The sequence below is a fragment of the Theobroma cacao genome, chromosome 5 (assembly GCF_053813885.1).
Source record: "Theobroma cacao isolate CCN51 chromosome 5, ASM5381388v1, whole genome shotgun sequence".
NCBI classification, from domain to species: Eukaryota; Viridiplantae; Streptophyta; class Magnoliopsida; order Malvales; family Malvaceae; genus Theobroma; species Theobroma cacao.
In genome coordinates this window covers 41,997,472-42,017,612 of record NC_142643.1, presented here as the reverse complement: position 1 = coordinate 42,017,612, position 20,141 = coordinate 41,997,472, and the positions used below count along the sequence as shown (strand labels likewise).

The 20,141-nt window shown below is 35.8% G+C and overlaps 3 protein-coding genes and 1 long non-coding RNA gene across 5 annotated transcripts; 3 read left to right on the top strand and 1 right to left on the bottom strand.

Annotated features, from left to right (window-relative positions):
* Positions 1–819: 819 nt before the first annotated feature.
* Positions 820–4,567, top strand: LOC18599757 (F-box protein At5g07610-like). Of its 2 annotated transcripts, XM_018120528.2 has the most exons (3): positions 823–1,154; positions 1,497–2,164; positions 4,190–4,567. In XM_018120528.2, the coding sequence occupies exons 1-2, from the start codon at positions 917–919 to the stop codon at positions 2,117–2,119; spliced, it is 861 nt and encodes a 286-aa protein (XP_017976017.2). In that variant the 5' UTR covers positions 823–916; the 3' UTR covers positions 2,120–2,164; positions 4,190–4,567. The 2 variants fall into 2 exon arrangements, with proteins under 2 accessions (XP_007029915.3, XP_017976017.2); XM_007029853.3 differs by having other exon boundaries at positions 820–2,164.
* Positions 4,568–5,271: 704 nt separating this feature from the next.
* On the top strand, positions 5,272–6,811 carry LOC18599756 (F-box protein At5g07610-like). The gene has a single exon (XM_018120555.2). The coding sequence runs from the start codon at positions 5,343–5,345 to the stop codon at positions 6,522–6,524; it is 1,182 nt and encodes a 393-aa protein (XP_017976044.2). The 5' UTR covers positions 5,272–5,342; the 3' UTR covers positions 6,525–6,811.
* A 3,629-nt stretch (positions 6,812–10,440) lies between these two features.
* Positions 10,441–12,403, bottom strand: LOC108662113 (uncharacterized). The gene is made up of 3 exons (XR_001927897.2): positions 12,155–12,403; positions 11,844–11,917; positions 10,441–10,641 (listed from the first exon to the last, which is right to left on the bottom strand). It is a non-coding gene; the product is annotated as an uncharacterized LOC108662113 (long non-coding RNA).
* Positions 12,404–15,898: 3,495 nt separating this feature from the next.
* Positions 15,899–19,478, top strand: LOC18599754 (F-box protein At5g07610-like). The gene is made up of 2 exons (XM_007029850.3): positions 15,899–17,224; positions 19,153–19,478. Exon 1 carries the CDS (start codon positions 15,973–15,975, stop codon positions 17,161–17,163), a length of 1,191 nt encoding a protein of 396 aa, XP_007029912.1. The 5' UTR covers positions 15,899–15,972; the 3' UTR covers positions 17,164–17,224; positions 19,153–19,478.
* The last annotated feature ends 663 nt before the right edge of the window (positions 19,479–20,141 follow it).

Below are 20,141 nucleotides of genomic sequence, written 5' to 3'. Positions count from 1 at the left end.
AGGACAAATTTTGGACTTTCATCCCTTTCTTTAACTTAAGATAAGTACATATATTACTTGATAAGTGTGGGCCATATCAAAATCGACTTCTTCTTTTAGTTTCTTTTTTTTTTGCTTTTTCGTTAAAATAAAAATTCCAAATTGATATACATATTGCTTTAAGCCTTACTAAGGTGTGATTCTATATATATATATATATATATATATATTTCTTTTGTTGATTTGCCGACAGGATAAGCACTACTGACACTCTTAAAGAACCGGATGAATTGTTGGAATTTAAATTATTCATTGCTCGAATTAATAGAATCGAAATTAATTTTTGAAATCAATTATTCATTTATTTGGATTTGCCGACATGATAAGTATTTATGCTCCTAATGGCTTTTTAGTGCATTTCTCGAATCTAAAATTATTTATTGTTGGAATGGATGGAACCTATTATGTTTGAATGGATTATTATTTATAAATTTAATTAATTTTTTTTAAAAGAATAAATTATTGTTTAATCAAATCAGGATAAAGATGTCGATTTTGTTTGAATTCGATAAAATCAAAATTAATAGATTATTTTTGATAAAATTTTAAAGAGAAATAAATCTTCATTGAGTTAAAATGGAATAAAAATGTTGGCTTTTGAAATGGACGTTTTACTTTGAAATTAATCAATTCACAAGAATAATAATAATAATAAATCAATTTGAAAATTAAGTTTTGAATTTTTAAAAAAATATATAAAATAAAAAATTTCTTAATCAGGGAATAGAACTTACTAAACAAGAAAATAAAAATAATAGGTAAAATGGGATATTAAAAAAAAAAAAAAAAAGGAAGAAGAAGGAAAGGGTACAAATATGAAGGGGGTTCTACCTTCAAAGCAATTTGGGTTTCAAAGAGCAGAGTCCAGTGTTGAGAAATGCAAGAGATGAAGAAGAAGACTTGCATGACCCTCAACTCAGCAGCAGAGACAATAGCATACAACCAAGACCTCTTGACAGAAATCCTCCTCAGATTACCCACAAAATCTCTCATCAAATTCAAGTGCGTTTCAAAGCAATGGTTGTTCATCATTTCCGACCCTGACTTCTGTCTCTCCCACACCCGCCACCACCACAGCAATGGGTTTCTCTCCCCCACCGCTCTCCTGCTCAAAGGTGACTGCTACACCCCTCCCTCTGAATTCGCCATAGTCCCTTTGAAGCATTACAGTAAAGTCCCTTTCTTCCATTACATCATTGACCCTGACATCAAGATTCTTCAATCTTGCAACGGGTTGCTCATTTGTGAGTCCTCTAGACGCAGTTACTTGATTTGCAACCCCACTACTAAAAGTTTTTGGAGGCTGCATCCTCCCAGTAACTCTTATTATAATTTTCTTTCTAAATTTTGTGTTAATTTGGCTTTTGATCCCCTAAGATCACCTCATTACAAAATTATTTGTATCTGGGAAAATTCCCGGGAACCTTATAAGTTTAATCTGGATGTATTTTCGTCAGAGACTGATTCTTGGAGTATATCCATAATCACTTTTGAAGTAGATGAGGAAGAGGCCATAGATTTCCAAGATGGAGTTTTCTGTAATGGAAGGATTCATTGGTGTGGGTATGGAAATGAGACGTTGTATTTTGATGTAGAGAATGAATCTTTGAAAACAATGCCGATGACATTACCAACCAGAATGGATGCACCAGAGGAATGTAGATATTTCGGAGAGTCTCGAGGAGTTTTGTATCTTGCGGTGACTTACTGCATGGCAGTGTGTTTAGAATTCGATGTATTTGAGATGGCAAGAGATTATTCTCAGTGGAACTGGAAGAAACGTCTGAATCTTGGTGATGCAGTGAAAGTTTTTCCTGAGTTAGAATTGGGTTGTGTTGAGTATTGTCCTGGATTCTCTGGTGTGTGTTTCATTCGATCTGAGAAAGAAGAAGAGCCAAAGGTTGTCTTATGGGCAGATGGTAAAATTATTTGCTTTGATTTCAATGAAGGGGCATGGAAAAAGCTTTATGATCTAGGGCCAGGTTTCAAAATTGGCTCCCTTTATCTAGGAGAGGATGATCATTTACATTATGAAAAATTTCATGCTTATCAATACTTTGAGAACCTCTCTTGTTTATAAGGGTCTTTACTTCTGTTGACAGCAATCTTCTCCACTGTTATGTTGGTAAGTAACAATGAAACTGTTTACTATAATCTTGTGCACCTATCACCATTTGATTGTTTACCCTCTTTACTTTTCCCACTAACAGAATGAATCCTAGTGATTAATTATTCAGATCAAATTAGTTATGCACATTCCTCTATTGTTTTTTTTTTTTTTTTTGTGTACCATTATACAGGTATCTTTATGAACAACTTTACTTTTTCTATTATTGTTTTTGGAGTTACTTTTGTCTGCATAGTTTCTTAGGAGCTAGGTTTTGTTTGAGCTACTTATTATTTGACAAGATGATATCCTCCACATGCTGGTCCCTGTTATGTACTTTGGCAGGTTTAAGGTGAAGTCTCTATCGGGTTTAAATGCTAATCAGAATTCATAAACTTTGATCATTGATGTTTAAAATGTTGAAATTTTGGTCACATAAGTTTAATCATTTTGTTCAAGCATTTTCCTTCATTAATTCATCTCAAACCAGGCAAAAGATAAGCCTGCGGAAGTTTACACTTTGTCCTTCTCATCACATGGCCTAAATGCTCAGCTATTGTTATTCTATCTAGGAAGGAAGAAATGTCAAAGCTTGTGGTAGTTGTGGATGGGAAAGCAATTCCTATTTATTTAAACACCTGGTCATGGGAAAAGCTTTATTATCCAAGGCCAGGTCTCTGTTTAGTTCTTATATTGTTAAGTAATTCACATTAGCATTCTAATGTCGTACATAGGATGATCTTTTTTTGTTCACCTGTATAAAGCATTTGAATTTTAGTAACCATTACTCCTGCTAGCAAGCAAATACAGCGTAAGGTTCTTCCTTCACTTGACTATTTAAATTATATATACCGCACAATCTGCCCATTTGTTTGAGCCCCTAATTTTCTTTTTTCATTTTTCTTGTTGGATATATGCTTGTGTGCTGATATCTTTACAAGCTACCACACTGATTTGCATGATTCTTAGAGCTTTTTTTTTTTGGATAGTTATCTGAGAGGAAAACTTTGATATCCTTGTTGTTTAACAATTATCTTACCCACATGCTGCTCCTAATTCTTTCTTGTATTTAGTGTTGCACCCCAGGCTGACCTCTCTTACATTAGGTCCAAAATCTTTGAAAAGTGGGGAATTTTGATCTGATGCTTGAAAGAAAATTTAGTTCACAAACCAATTCTGAACTTTTCCCTTATGCAATGCAAATGAAAACTTTGTTCTGCTGCCCCTTAGGATCTCCTGCATTATTTTAAAGGTCCAGCTTGATGGTTTTAGCTGCATTGGCATAGAAAATGGGCATGTGGCTTAAGCGTACGTCAAATTGCATGCTATCTACTAAAGTTCTAACTTACATTCAGTTGAACATGTGAGTTTGTTATTTAAGGAATTAAAGACTATATAATTTGGGACATTGAAGTTGACTGTTCAAATTTACAGTAGTCTTCCTTCTTTCTTTGCAGCACTTATTTAGAACATAGGTTATACTTAATATACTGCTCATATTTATTTAGCAAAAGATGATATTTTTGGGGGAACTTCATCAGTCATCACTGTTATGATTGCATGGACTAACTTGCCCACATAAATGTGATCTTATCCTCTGTTTTAATCATTTTCCTCCTTTGAGTGTTGACTACAAGCAAGGTGCATACCATATATTGAGTACCTTGCTCAAATAACTGAAACCTGTAATTTTCTTTCTAAGTAAAGGCATGAGTAAGGATGGCAGATGCTGATAGTATGATTCAGTTCCATGATGCTGGTATTGCTGAGCAGCAGATGTTTTAAATTTCCTGCAATTTTCCGTTAATAGCAATATGATGAGTGCTTGGATGGATTTGGATATTGTGGTTGCAGACTTCAACCTTTCTGCCATGTCTGTGCCGAGTCATATCTTCATTGATTTTGTTGTAATAGCATATGCTAATTACGGTTTTGTTAATTCTCTATTTTTGTATATTACTATTATATTAGGGATTCAGTGCAGCCAACCTCAGTTCTACTACTATTTCTCCTTTAATTGATTGCCTGTTTTTGATGCAACAGGTTGAAGGCATGCAAAGTTGTGCATGAGGCTGGCTATTCCAAGTGGGGACCTATTGTGTACAAACCAATGTGTTGATAGACATCACAATTGGGTGTTACGGTGTGGTGAACAGTTATTTTGTGCCATGCTTGATACAAATATAGCATTGTAATTGTTTATAAATCTGAACGGACTTATGCCCTACTGTTGGTAATAGTTTTCTTACCATTACTTGTTCCTTTTTCGTCTGTTAATGTTGCCAGAACACAGTAACTTGAGAATGTGCAGCCAATGTAAATCTGGTGGCCTCTCATGCCCTGAAATGTACTGAACTTACTGTTGATCATACTACAAATGTAAAAACGCTGTTGACTCTGTAAAAAATCTTTATCGTTCCATTTGTTACTTGTATTATGTAAAGCAAGGTTAAATTTTTGAGAAATACTCCTAGCTGATTGTGGTTTCTGTAATTAGAAGATTCATTGGGAGGGTTGTAGAGTGGAAGAGTGAGTCAGTCTGAATTATGGTGATGCAGTGCAAGCTTTTCCTGAACTGAACTTGGGTTTGGGTTTGGAACTTCTTGATCAAAAACAGCAAAATTTTAAAATTAAAGCTGAACATCAAAGCCTATTTGCGCTTGTTGAATCGATTTACGTATACCTAAATTCAACAATTTTTACAAGTTTTATTGTTTTATTTATTTAAATTGGTGCTTCAATTAAAAGTAAAAGAATTCTGCACCATTTGTGTTGTTAGTTCAATTTCACACATTAATATTATTTTCAGTTTTTTTTTTTTACATATTATTAGTTTTTACTAGTTAAGTCTTATTGTATTATTTATTATGATTTGCAATTCTTAAAAAAATAATTTATTATATCCATAACTTCATGAGTTACTTGAATTAAACTGATTAGTCATGGATTTTGAAATACTTAAAGAGTTGGAATCGACTGAACAGACAAAAGTAGCAATTCTTATCCTCAACGGAATCAAGTTGTGTCTCAAATTCAATGATGGCTTTTACATAGGCCCCGTGACAGGAACCTGTTACCTTGACATTCACAGCTTTACACCAACTTCTTAAAATATCAAACGTTGTGTTCGTTTAAATATCTATCCTAGAAGGGTAGAACTGCGCTTTACACAGTCAATGAGCAAAGTCCAGACACCATGAGCAGCACTATCTCTTCAGCAGCAGACGCCATAGCCAGCAACGAAGACCTCCTTACAGAGATCCTCCTCAGACTACCTGCCAAACCTCTCCTCAAATTCAAATTCGTTTCAAAAGAATGGTTCTCTCTCATTTCCAGCTCCCAGTTCTGCCTCTTCCACGCCCGTCGCTGCCGTGACAACGCCTCTTTCACTGCTGCTGTCCTCTTGTTCCACTGTGACACTTCCCACACCCCACCTACTGGATTCCACGTTGTCCCTTTGAAGAACCAATGCTCCAAAGTCACCTTCTTCGACTATCTCGGAGACTCAGATGTCAGAATCATGCAGTCTTGCAATGGTTTGCTTCTTTGCCGTTCTTGTGATAAATTTCAATATCTTAGCTACTTTATCTGCAACCCCTCTACTAACAAAATCAGGATAGTATCTTTTCCCCAAGCTGAAGTTGATGGCTTTGTTTATGCCGTTAATTTAGCATTTGACCCTCTCAAATCTGTTCATTATAAGATTATTTCAATCAGGAGATTGGTATGGGTAGCGCCTAGATTTCAGATTGATATATATTCATCGAAGACAGATTCTTGGAGTGTAAAGGTATTAAATTTTACTAAACCTGATGATGTCTGGTTAAATTGTGGGGTTTTTTGTAATGGGGCTATTCATTGGGAAGGTGGGGGTAGGAGTTCATTGTATTTAGACGTGGAGAATATGTGCTTGAAAGCAATGCCAATGCCAGCACGGATGCTGGACGCACCTGAGAGATCTTGCGGTGAGAGCAATAGGTTTCTGGGGGAATCTCGGGGACATTTGCATCTTACCGTCAATTACAAGCCCCTTTGTTTACAGTTTAATATTTTTGAGATGGCCGCAGACTATTCTGATTGGTTCTTAAAATACCGTATGAATTTGGAGACTGTGGTGAAAGGTTTTCCTGAGATACCTTTATATCCTGATGAGGAGGGGGGTAATCAAGTCTCTGCTTTGTGTGTTATACGATCCAAGATAGATGAAGTCTCTACAGTGGTGGTGTTTGTGAATGGGAAGGCAATTTCCTATGATTTGCATGATGGGACATTGACAAAGCTTTGTGATCTAGAGCCATGTCCAAAAATTCATGGTCATCAATCAAATTATGAAGCATTCCATGTCTATCAGTACTTCGAGACACTCTCTTGTGTTTGAGAGACTTTCAATTTTAGCTGGCACCAACATTCTCAAGTCCAATCATGTTAAGCAGTCAAGTAACTGAGTTGTATGTTATAATATTTGTGCTTAAATATACTTATTGTCACTCTTGTATTGAACATTTCGACAGTGCATAGATGAGCTTTATCCTATTGTAAGCAACTGCAGTTGGGAATTAAGGCATTATATATATGTCTTTTGGTTATTCCACTGCATAATGCATGTACTTGTAGTGCTCTAAATGCTTAATAAATATGAAAAGACTTTGCGCTTCCTGTTCATAATGGTTTTTTTTTTGTTCACTATTTCTTATCTAACCCCCTTTGGACTATTTGTCTGTTAATCAGAAAGCTACAGTATCCTGTTCTTTTTGACAGGATTGAATAATTTGAATAATTTTTGTTGTATTTTTTTTCTAATTCACAACCAAAATATATATATAGAGCAGTACATGTTTATCTGTATTTTTAAAAGAGTCCTAAATATAAGAAAAAGCTATTACAAGATAAAATCTTAGAAGATAAAATAGTAATTAAATTGTTGACGTTGTTGTAACAAGAGCAAGAGAGATTTGTGGAGAAATTAAATCTGTTGACAAGGCTGAGTACGTTGACTAACTATTTGATCTTCCATAATTTTTGAATTTCCTTCTGATAGGAGTTTATCTGATGGACATTCTCTAATAGCCCTCCACAAGATGGTGCTTCCATTTGAGATGCCAATCTTGGATCACAGTTGACGAAAAACGATGGATGATAAGGGCTTTGTAAGAGCATCAGCAAGTTGATCTTTTGACGAGATGTGGGACACAATAAAGGACCCGCAAGCCACATGATCACGAACAAAATGGTAATCAATGGAAACATGTTTCATGCGAGAGTGAAACATAAGATTAACAGAGAGATATGTCGCTCCTATTTTATCACAGAAAATTTGTGGAGATGATAAACACTTAACTTGCAACTCACGAAGTAAGTTTTGAATCCAAAGAACCTCAGCAGCACAAAAGGCAAGAGCTCGATATTCCGCTTCTGTTGACAAACGAGCAACAGACTTTTGCTTCTTAGAACACCAAGAAATTGCATTACCACCCAAATAAACAATGTACGCAGATGTGGATGTGCGATCATCACGATTTCCTGCCCAGTATGCATCTATGAAGGCACTGACACAAAGTTGTTAAAGGTGTTGAAGAAAGAGACCATGATAAATTGTGTATTTTAAGTAGCGTAGGATTCGCTTAGCTACAAACCAATGAGTCTCGGTAAGGGAATGCATGAACTGAGCCAACTTGTTCACTGCATAAGAGGCATCAGGCCCAGTGAGTGATAAGTATTGGAGAGCACCAATTACTTGACGAAACTTAGTTGCATCTGCTGGTGGAGAGCCATCATGAAGCTGAAAGGACTGACTAAAAGACATAGGCGTGGTACATTCCTTGGCTCCAACCATGTTTGTGCGTTCTAGCAAGTCATGGATGTACTTGTGTTGAGTGAGAAAAAGACCAGACTTAGTCGAAAGTACCTCAATACCAAGGAAATAATGAAGGTCACCAAGATCTTTGACAGAAAACCGAGTGGCCAATGCTTGCAAGAAACATTGAAGAAATTTTTTGTCACTGCTAATGACAATTAAATCATCTACATAGACCAAAAAATAGAGTGTAATGGCATTGTTATGAGAAATGAAGAGTGAGATGTCACTTTGTGAGTTAACAAAACCATAGGATAGTAAAAACCCTTTTAACTTAGTGTACCAAGCTCGTGGTGCCTGTTTAAGTCCGTAAATTGCCTTTCGTAATTTATAAATGAAAGCTAGATTATTCTGATCAACAAAACCCGATGGTTGCTGCATATAAACTTCTTCAGACAATGTACCATGTAGAAAAGCATTATTGACATCCAACTAACGGAGTGGCCAATTTTTGGATAATGCAAGAACAAGAATAAGTCGAATTGTTATTGGCTTAACAACTGGACTGAAAGTGTCATGAAAATCAATACCAGGGTGTTAGTGAAAGCCTTTGGCAACAAGACGTGCTTTGTACCTAGAGATTGAACCATCGGGATTCCGTTTAATTCAAAAAATCCATTTGCATCCAATGGCATTTTAAGAGGATGAAGGAGGAACGAGTTCCCATGTTCCATTTCAAAGAAGTGCTGTAATTTCATCTGACATGGCTTGCCTCCATTCAACCTGTTTAGTTGCCTGTGTGACACATGTGGGTTCAATAGAATCAGGAAGATGATGTTTAGTAAATGTTTGATAAAGACGTTTGGGTTTGAAAATGTTATTTTTAGAGCGAGTAACCATGGTGTGAGATGGAGGTTTCAGAATTGAAGAAGTTGAGGTTGTTGAAAAAGGAGGTATTGCAGGTACGATTAAAGGATGAGTAACATCTGATCCAAAAGAATTAGAAAGAGGAAGTGAAGAAAAGATATTAGTTAAAGGAAAAGAATTAGTAATGGAGGTACCTGACCTAGCAGAAAAAGATGGCAATGAAGTTGTGAATGGTTGCGACAGAGTATGCAACGGAGCTATCGTGGCTGTTATTACTGATGTCTGAGACACAATGGTGGGCAGGGACGGTTTTTGTGATGGAAAGACTTTGACAGAAGGATACCAAGTATGTGCATAGATATTATAAGAATTAGTGGTAAAAGTTTTAGACAAAGGAAATTCAGTTTCAATAAATTGAACATGACAAGAAGTTTAGATCTTGTTTGCTGTGATATCCAAACAAAGGTATGCACTTTGATTAAGTGAATAGCCAAGAAAAAGACACGGAGAAGACTTAGGTTCGAGTTTATTGGAATCATATGGTTTCAACCAGGGAAACTACAAACACCCAAAAACTCTTAATTTGTTATAATTAGGTTTTCTGTGAAATAATTTTTCATACGGAGAAGAAAAATTGATGATAGAAGTAGGAAGGCGATTGATTAAGTAGACAGCTGTTTGAAAAGCATAAGACCAATATTTAGAAGGTAGTTTACCTTGATGAAGAAGAGTTAATCCAATGTCCACTATGTGTTTGTGACGTCTTTTAATAGTCCTATTATGTTGAGGTGTGTGAGGTGGTGTTTTGAGGTGTTGAATACCCATTGTGCATAAGTAATCTTTTAAAGCAGCATATTCTCCACCACTATCTGAGTAAACAGAGATAATGGAACGTTTAAAAAATTTCTCAACCACAACCTTATATTGACGAAAGATAGTAAACACATTAAACTTTAGGTGCAAGGGATATAACCAAATATACTTTGTAAAGTGATCAACAAATATGACATAGTAGTAGAATCCATCAACAGATTGAATAGTAGAAGGCCCCCAAACATCAGTGTAGATTAAATCAAAGGGCCCATTACTTTCTAAGGTTGATTCACCAAAAGGAAGACATTGGCTTTTATTACATAAACAAGAGTCACATAAAAGGTTTAAGGGCAGAGGTGTTGAAAGTGAAACTAAATCAGAATGAACAAGAGATTTAATTATTTTTAGAGATGGATGTTCAAGACAACCATGCCAAATCACTGGAGATGTTGAAAGAGTGGTGTCAGTAGAAAGAGCCACAGCTAAATTTTTAATTGTACTCTCTATAGTCGGCCACTCATAAAGATCATGCGGATTCTTTTGGCGGAGTAGAGGTGTCCCCATACAAAGATCCTTGACAAGAAAATAAAATGGAAAAAATTCAATAGAGGTGTCACAGCCTAAATTCTTGGGGCATGATCGACGCATGGGTCCAATGGACATAGCCCACTAAGCCCAAGCAAGCCTCTTTATACAATTCCGATTATCATTTCCATCCATCATCTTTAAAATGAAGTGCTGCAACTCTCAAAAGTAAATGTTTCAGAAATATTTTATAACAATTGAATATTCATTTTTATATTATATCAAAGTACTGTCATCATCAATCCAACATATACATACTTCATTTATAACATGACTCTTAGTAGTTTACATTACATATACATGTTCACAAGTAATAGACTCGAGACCATCAGCGGAGTGACTCTGGGTGAAGATACAGCTATTGAGATGCTATAGTACCTACCAAGAAGACGAGCATATGTGTGCGACTCAATCTAGGTTCCAATTGCCTCCAAATCTGAAAACACGAATTTTAAAAATGTGAGTACGAAACTCAACGAGTGAACATAAGAAGGAAACAAGCAATCAATAGGAAGAATTTAAAAATCATGATGCATTTGTTTAAAAAATAATGCAATTAATTTAATTTCTTACTAAAAACCCCTTATTTCAAACTTTAATTAATAACCTCATAGTGTTACAACAACCCATGATCAATTCACAAAGTTAAATGGGTGAAAAATATGTCAAAAACCGAATAAGGTAGCAAGCAGGACAGAATGTTTCTCGCTGCAGTGAAGTTCATTCTCGTTGCAGCGAGAAATAGTATCAATTTGCATGTATTTCAGTTTTTCTAGCATATCTTCCGCTACAAAAGTCCAATTGACCTGATTTTTATACCATTAGAAAGCTAAGAGGTAGAGCTACAACTTTAATATTTACCACTTTTCCTAGTTCGGACGGTAAAGTGGTCAAAATTCTCATCAAAATAAAGGCACTACATTAAAACCCGAGAGTTTCTCGCTACAGCGAAATTTATTTTCGCTGTAGCGAGTTTCTGGCTGCCAAAACAGAATGTTTCTCGCTGCAGCAAGAAGCAAGGCACCTAAGTGTAAAAAGGACCTCCTTTGCACTAAAAATCCATTTGGTATTGCAATGAACTCAATTTGCAAGAAAATGGGACATTTTCAAGATTCATCATGCCAATTTCAACATGAAATGCTCAAAAGTTTCCAAAGTTCAACATGCCAAAATTTCACATGCATTACAACCATATACCATATATGTATATATATATATCAATCATCATGCACACTCTCCCATCATCATCAGCTCATATGCAACGGCTTATACGTACTCCTACTCGCACATAGTCGGGTCAGCAACGACTTATGCGCACTCCCACTCGCATATAGTCGGGTCAGCAACGGCTTATGCGCACTCCCACTCGCACATAGCCAGGTCAACAACAGCTTATGTGCACTCCTACTCACACATAGCCGAGTCAATATCATTACACAACATTATTCGTATATATATATCAACATAATGTAGTAGTACAACAATCCATAACAGCCACATGTCACATATAGAAACAATTTATCAAGGCTTGTTCCCAAGGCACCAATTTTGAAGATAAAATGAATAAAACACTTTAGGGATTCAATCAAACATACTTGTATACACCTCCCAAAACCTTTTTAATGCAAGTTCACTCACCGGTATTGTTGAACCTCTAATCAACTCTAACCTCCACTAATGGTTCAAATGGGCAAGTGAGGCCTTGTTGGAACCTATACACACACAACATCACAACCAATCCAATTTACATTAATATCACTCCAAAAGCTAGTTTCTAATTCAAATTCTTCTAGTCATTCCTAATTGGCTTCCAACTATATCAAATGGCTATTCCTTGCACTACTCTAATCACACTAAAAATGAATAAACAACTCAATAACAAAACAGCTCATAATCCCAATTACTAGCCATTATCCACAACTTAAAACCAAGCCTAGTTCATCACTCACCTTAGGATTTTTTTATAGTTGAATTCTCTTCCAATAGCTTTCAAACAATTATGAAAAATCTCTCTTTCTCTCTCTAAACCTCCAAGTAGTGAGAAAAAGTGCTGAACAAGGACTTTTTGAGGGTTTTAAAGTGAGAGAGTGAAAGAGCATAAGGGTTTTAGTCAAAAGAGCACAAAAGTATGAAAATTAGAGTTAGAAAGAGAAAGTTGTGAAAGTTTCATATCAAGCTTCTATGGAGGATGGAAGCTACGTGAGATGGAAGAAGAAGAAGGAGAAGAAGCTGCTAAAGAATGAAGAAGCTGCTGGAAGAAAAAGATATTTATAGCTCAAGCTTATCTATTCCACTTAAAATTACGAAAATGCCCTTAGCACATTAACTTGTTCTCCTTCAATCCTTAGTGCAATCTTTTTACTCTTTTGATACTAAAACAAGTCCATAATGGTCTAGACATGCTCGCGTTTACGAAATTTAAAAATTTTGACCCGAGGTGAAAATGACCATTTTGCCCTTGTGGTGAAAATTATTGAAACTTCTAGTTTTCTTCGTGTTTTCATCATTACACATTATTTATTCAGTCTTATGCCTATTTAGACCTTAAAATATCATAAAACCTTTTTCTGTGAGCTTTTTAGAGGAAATGACGAAACTACCCCTGACCCGAGTTATTACGCCTATGTCTTGTTATGAGCCTATAGGGGTTGAGGTCTCACAAGAGGTTTGATTAGTTTGACAAAATTTAGCAACAGATATTAACTTTTGTTTAATAGATGGGACACACAAAACATTAGATAAATTGAAAGAGGAAGGAAAGTAAATTAAGCTTGTGTGAGTTATTTTTAAACTTGAACCATCACCAATTTGAATGTCATCTGGGCCCTCATAAGGTTAATGAAGAGAAAGATTAGACATATTTGAGGTGACATGATGAGATGCACCAAAATTGACTATCCATTAAGTAAGAACTGAAGAAGAAGTGGTAACATGATTGGCAGAAGGACGTTGTGAGCGAAGCTGAGGAAACAATTTAAAACATCTTTTGGCATCATGACCGCGCTTACTGCAAAATTGACAAACAACGAAGTTTGAATTGGAATTATAAGAGTTAGTGGGTTTATATTGTTTATTTACAAAAACAGGATTGGGAAGTAAACTAGGTGCAGAGGAAGGAGATAAAGACTTAGGAGGACGGTGGGAGGAAGAAGATGTTTGGGCTAGATTTGTAATTGGTGGAGTAGGATCAGGATATTGTTTTTCATTGTAAAAAAGGAAAGTTTCATGATCAATGATTTTATCAAACAATTTTTCGAATGGAACAACAGTGTCTTGAGTCCTCAAGGCAGTGATAAGTTCCTTGTAGACAGGACCAAGACCACGAGTGGTGTAGACAAGAAGATTAGCATCACTTGGTGGATCCCCAAGAACAGTTAGTTCATTTGCAATCTATTTAATGGAAATAAGAAAGTCAGTGACAGAAAGAGATCCACGAGTAATTGAAGTAAGCTTGTCCTTGAGATGAATAATATGAGTAGTCAATCTCTTGGAATAGAGACGAGAGAGACGAGTCTAGGCCTCTTGGCTAGTTTTGGCAGAGGAAACAAGTGGAATGACCCCCTCACTTAGAGAGGCAAAGATTGCGTGTAGAAGCAGCTGATCTTGATGACACCATGGAAGATAATCTGGATTTGAAACTGTTTTACCATTTTAAACCACCGTTGCAGAAAGACAGGGAAAGTTGCCATCAAGACACCCAAGAAGATTCAAGCCGAACAAAAGAGTATTAAACTGAGCCTTCCATGAGAAATAATTAAGTGACGTGAGTTTAAGAGGCAACTGAGCAGCAGCATTAATTGTTATTAAATTTTTGGTAAGATTGGAAGAATCGGTAGCAATTGATGAGTTATTAGTATACGAATCAGAAGCCATTTTAGTCGAAAAAAAAAGTTCGTTAGAGGTAAGGCTTTGATACCATGACAGGATTGAATAATTTTTATTGTATATTTTTTCTAATTCACAACCAATATATATATAGAGCAGTACAGGTTTATCTGCATTTTTAAAAGTCCTAAATATAAGAAAAAGCTATTGCAAGATAAAATCTTAAAAGGTAAAATAGTAATCAAATTGTTGAGGTTGCTGTAACAAGTGCAAAAGAGATTTGTGGAGAAATTAAATCTGTTGGCAAGGTTGAGTACTTTGACTAACTATTTGATCTTCCATAATTTTTGAATTTCCTGCTGATAGGGATTTATCTAATGGACATTCTCTAACACTTTTAACTGCTCATCCATGCAAAAGATTGTTGGTATCATTATTACATAATATAAAGAGGATAGTACAATCGTTGGTTGATGGTTTTGTGGAGATGAAACAATTAAACTTGGCCTTTTTATGGATTATAAAACCAGTGAACAATGTCAATGGTGGTTTACTCTAGAAAGAATACTCACCAGCAAAAACATGAAGTTTCTTGTGGCTGCACGTTGTAGAACATATCAAAATACACAATGGAATGGTGGAGGGGTTGCCCTAATGTGGAAAGACGGGAGTGAATACCAGACATATTTACTCTATGATTCCCAATGGATGAACTGCTCTACAATCACATGTGTTAAAAAACTATATCTTATATGCTTACTTTATCCACACATGATTCAATTTTTACTCAAAAAGAGAATCGACAAAATTGATTTAAATTAAAAGATAAGTGAAAATATTGAAAACAGAAAAATAATACTAGCTAAAAGATTTTGAAATCCTTTTGTAATAAGTTTATTTTCATGAATGCATTTTCTGAAAAGAAGAATCATGACTTGTTAACATGAGTAAGAGAAAGCATTTGTCGGTTTCGATTTTGGGAGAAATAAAAATCGACAAAATTGATGGAAAATTTCAACCTACCGAAGCCCACCGGTTACAAGGAAAACTGATCAATAGAAGCCGACCTAGATTTTAGTTGATTTCGATCGGTTGAAAGTTTAAGTGAACATGAACATGAGTCATGATCATGAACATGAAAGCAGCCATGACAAGAGTTACATGACAACCCACAATAAGCAGACCTTGAAGCAGAGGCGACCGATAACAAGGTGGAAGATAGATGTCGGCAAGAGGAGATGACAGAGAGCACCAAGCAAAGGAAAGAAGAAGGAAAAAAGAAGAGGGGACAAATGAAGAATGAGGGAAGCCTAGTAAGGAAAGAAAGAAGAGAGGTGGGGGATTAATGAAGCCTATTAATGGAATTCACCCCCTCCCCCCTCGATTTTTTGATCAATCCGATTAGGGGAGAGTGCCCCCAACAATCAAACCGCGATGGCCCCAGTATTGTCAGTCACAACCAATGCCAACAACCGTCACCAAATAATCAAGTCTACGGTTGCTGTTATAGTCAGTTTAGGTTGATTACTCGATTGCAACTGATCGGTGCTTTGCCTTAAACATGAGTTGCGTGAAACTTTCAATTCAATAAAGGGTTCAATTGAAAGTAGTTTATTAGTAACCATCTTTCAAATTTTTGAGTACTATTTTCAAAACTTTTGAATACATCTTTAAAATCTTTGAATAATTATTTCAAAATTTCTAAATAATTTTTCTTTAAATCCTTGGAATATCATTTTCAAAAGCTTATTACATTTTTAAATATTTAATTGATAGAGATTTGCACGAGCGGCATATGAATACTTGGATGGAATTTCTTTTCAACTTTACAATTGGATGAATTTACTCATGTGTCTAAATACTCTTTTATCTTATTAATTTATGGTAGTCTAGCAAAACAGAAGTCCCGATTCCCAAATCTGAAGAATTAGGCATTGCCGCTATGAAGAAAACCAAACCCTCCTCCGCCGGCATTTCTTCAGCAGAAACCATAGCCCACAACCAAGACCTCTTAACCCAAATCCTCATAAGAATCCCTCCAAAACCTCTCTTCAAACTTAAATCCGTCTCAAAACGCTGGCTTTCCCTCATTTCCAGCATCCAATTCTCTCACTCCCACTCTCTCCACCACCAAAACCAAGGCTTTCTCACCCCAACGGCTCTCTTTCTAGGCATTGGAAACTACTACAGACTACCCTTTGGATTACCTGTCCTTCCCTTAAACCCTGAAACCCAAGTTCCCGTCTTGGATTTCATCGTTGACCCACAGTTCAAAATCCTCCAATCCTGCAATGGCTTGCTTTTGGGTCATTGTTATTACAAAAGTGATGAAGGGTCGAGGTATTTCATCTGTAATCCATCTACCCATAAGTTCAGAATTATTTCTTTGCCTGTTTCACAGTTGGGTTCTTTGCGTGCTGTTAATTTAGCCTATGATCCTATTAAATCACCTTATTATAAGATAATTTGTGTAAGGAAATTGATATCTCCAAGTAACAGGTTTTTTATATATATTTATTCATCAAAGTCTGATGCATGGGATGCTTCTTGGATTAGCTTTCAGGCAAATGAGTATATAAGGTTTGACTATGCTGTTTTTTGTAATGGGGTCATTCACTGGAATAGTAATGGTAGGAAATCTTTGCGGTTTGATGTGGAGAATAAAATATTGAAAAAAATACCAATGTTGGCTCCTATGTTTCAAGCTCCAGAGGAATCAGAGGATGAGGATAGTCGATATTTTGGGGAGTCTCGGGGCCATTTGCATCTTGGAGTTACATACATGCCATTTTGTTTGAAAGTTAATGTTTTTGAGATGGCGGCTGATTATTCTCATTGGTTCCTTAAATACTGTCTGAAACTCGATGATGCTATGAAAATTTTGCCTGACTTGAGGTCGTTCTTTATTGAGAACTATTTTGGATTCCCTGTTTTGTCTGTTATCCGATCTGAAGGTGAAGAATCAAAGGTTGTGATTCTTGTGGATTATAAAGCAATTTGCTATGAGCTAAAGGATGGGATTTTGCTAAGGGTTTATGACCTAAAGCAGTATCCTGAGACTCTCAACCGATGTCCATTGAATTATATCGGGATTCAAAGCTTTCAATACTTTGAGACCCTCGCTTGGGTTTGAGGGTCTAACACTCTACTGGCAGTCCGGCATGGACACACCAATCTTCTCAGGTCTTATTTCGGTAAGTAATCCAATAGTTATGCTGTATGTTTAATTTTGTGCTTGGGTAAACATTTCTGCAGTTATAGGAGTTTGGATGATAGTCTTCTCATTAAGGTAACATTTGGTATCAGTTTCAAGATCACCATGATGATTTAATCACCATGGTGATAAAATCACCAAGGTTTTTTTGATCACTAGAGATCTTAGAATATCATGTTTGGCTTAAAATTATAAATCACCAATGATCTTAAATTGATGTGCTTGGTATTGCATAGAAAAAAGGATTACCAAGTACAAAATACTTAAAATAGCCTTATACCTAAAATAATAAGATTATTTAAAAAAACAACAATTTGAATTTTTAGTCAATGAACCATTAATAAAATAAGAATCTGCTTGTTCTATAGGAAATTACAAGGCCTGAACCAGTTTTAATGAGTATAATTTCCTAAAACAACCAATCAAAGTTATTGACATGTTCATATAAATATCAAGCTCATAGAAGTTGTCTTATAATTGAAATAATTAAAAAGTGGAGATTTTTATGAAGACAAAAAATTTGGAGAGAAATGCGCACCATTACGAGGCAAATTTGTCCTAAAATGATTTTGCAGATCACTCCCCCTGGTGATTAAACTTTCCCACCTTTTTTTATGGGATTTAGATCAACTTACAACTGATCACTCTTGGCGATCTAAAATCACTAAACTCACTGCCACGCAAAATTCTTGAGTTACTACCAAACACAGTCATCTAATCACAACGAATAGATCACCCCAGATTTTTAAGGAGATCACCTCATACCATATGCCACCTTAGGGATATATACTTGTATCAAGTGAAAGCAATCTAGATTTTCTATTCTTATTTACTAATTTATTGATCTATGATTCTTTTAAAGAATGCTCTCTGTATTCCTCTTGCACCTCTTGTTGATTTGGTTAATTGCAAGTATGGGTCAAGATTTCTTGTTTGACTTCTGAGATCTTTCAGGATAGTGAATTTGGTTCATGGTTCCCAATGCTGTTGGGTTCATTATGTTGATGATTTGCCTTTTTAATCTTGTGGAAAAAAAATAAATGAACATTGAAAAGAAAGAAAAACTTAAGAGTTAAAGTTTGCCAGAAATGGCAGAGAGGCAATGGAGTTGTGGTAATGGTGGTGTGGCTGTATTCAACTAGGATTTTATCTCATTTCAAAAATGAGGGATATGTTATATATTTATTTATTTGAAATAAATTGTTAACTGAAACTTCAATGCCCCGTAGTTCTCACTGTTATGATTTGTAAGAAAGTTCAGGCATTCAATCATTTTGAAACTAATGCTGGACAAAAGTATGCATCAATATGTTCTTAATCTTGAGTTTTAACTATTTATGCATTTAGCTTTGAGGGAAAGATGCTAACTGCTAGCAAACTGGAAAGAAGAGCTTGCCACCACAAGATTTATGTGGAGTATCTCGCATAAATCTAATTCTTTGAACCCCACTGTGCCTGGTATTTTAAGGGAAAAGTGACCAAGTTTAGTACATTTCACCAAAGAAGAACAAATTAGGTGACTAGGCATGACACATGACATGAGTAATGCTGGCGGAGGCTAACGGTTTGATGTAGTTGATGATGGTGCTGCTGCCAGGCAGGGTAGATGGTTTCTATCTGCATTGATCTGTTAGTAGCAATTTGATGGGTGCTTGGAGGAATTCAGACATTGTGGATGCAGACTTTAAAGGAGCTTTTGAGTCTTTATTTTTGTTCTTTTCTTTTGGCTTGTTTTGTTAAATCTTGTATTTTCATACAATACGACCATATTAGGGAGTTGGAGTGCAGCTAACGTGAATTTTATAACCGTGTCTGTTATAATGGATTGGCTGTTTTTGATTTAACAGGTTGAAGGCATGAGGGGTTTTGCCCTGACTATTCTAACTGCTTGTATCTTGATCTGTGCAGATGGGCAATGCGTAAAGGATACATATTTTGTACAAAGTAATTTAGAGTAAGACATCAGTTTTGGGTGTTAGGGTTTGGTGAACAGTTATTTTTAGTGCTGTACTTGATATGCACATAGCATTGTAAATGTTTATAAAATACAAATGGACTTCCCCCTTTGTGTTAATACTCTTTTCTCTCAATTCCCTTGTGCTGGTCATTTGACTTTTAGCATTGCCAGGGAACAATGCTAACTAGAGGGTGTGCGTCCAATGTAAAGGTAGTTTCCCATGCCTCATGTAACATTAGGTTTCACTCAAATTAGTGTTGCGTTTTATCAACACAAATCACAGGAATTCTTATATGTTGTATCCAGCACACTGTCAAATTTGAAGTCATGTTTTACTTAAAAACAAGCATACGCTACATGCACAAATCCGCTGAAGCATCAGCTAATGAAGATCATATGAGCAAAGCCATTAAAAATGTCTACTAAAAAAGCCTGTCAACCAGATGAACTATCGAGCATGTTAGTATATGCAACTGAACCCATAATATGCAAGATGAACTTACATAATTGGAAAAGAACATAAAACCAGCAAATCAACGCTACCAAACTAGATGCTAATTAACAACAACATAGTCCCAACTATAGCAAACGTATTCCATACTGCAGGAACAAGACGTAATTTCAAAAGAGATGGGAAGATAATACCAATTTTGCTTTTAAAAAGTAAAGACTTCCAAAATATTGACAGGCATTACCCTATTCATAGATTAATGCAGCAGTGGCTGGTGACGCGTTTTGGCTTTAAATCACAAAGCTCCATTGATGTCCCATTGTTAAAATTATATGACATGGCTCTACCATCAGCGAATATCATTAGGGTTGATTCTTTCTCTTTCTTCTCTGATACTTCGTCTTCACCTTGCCAAATTATCTGAGGAAATGCAGCTTTCACGGGATCGAGATTGACATGATTCATCACAAACCAACCAGAAGGATCACC

Bases quoted from the DNA above. Each gene is read 5' to 3' on its own strand.
- LOC18599757 (XM_007029853.3), top strand. From the start codon at position 917: ATGCAAGAGATGAAGAAGAAGACTTGCATGACCCTCAACTCAGCAGCA.
- LOC18599756 (XM_018120555.2), top strand. From the start codon at position 5,343: ATGAGCAGCACTATCTCTTCAGCAGCAGACGCCATAGCCAGCAACGAA.
- LOC18599754 (XM_007029850.3), top strand. From the start codon at position 15,973: ATGAAGAAAACCAAACCCTCCTCCGCCGGCATTTCTTCAGCAGAAACC.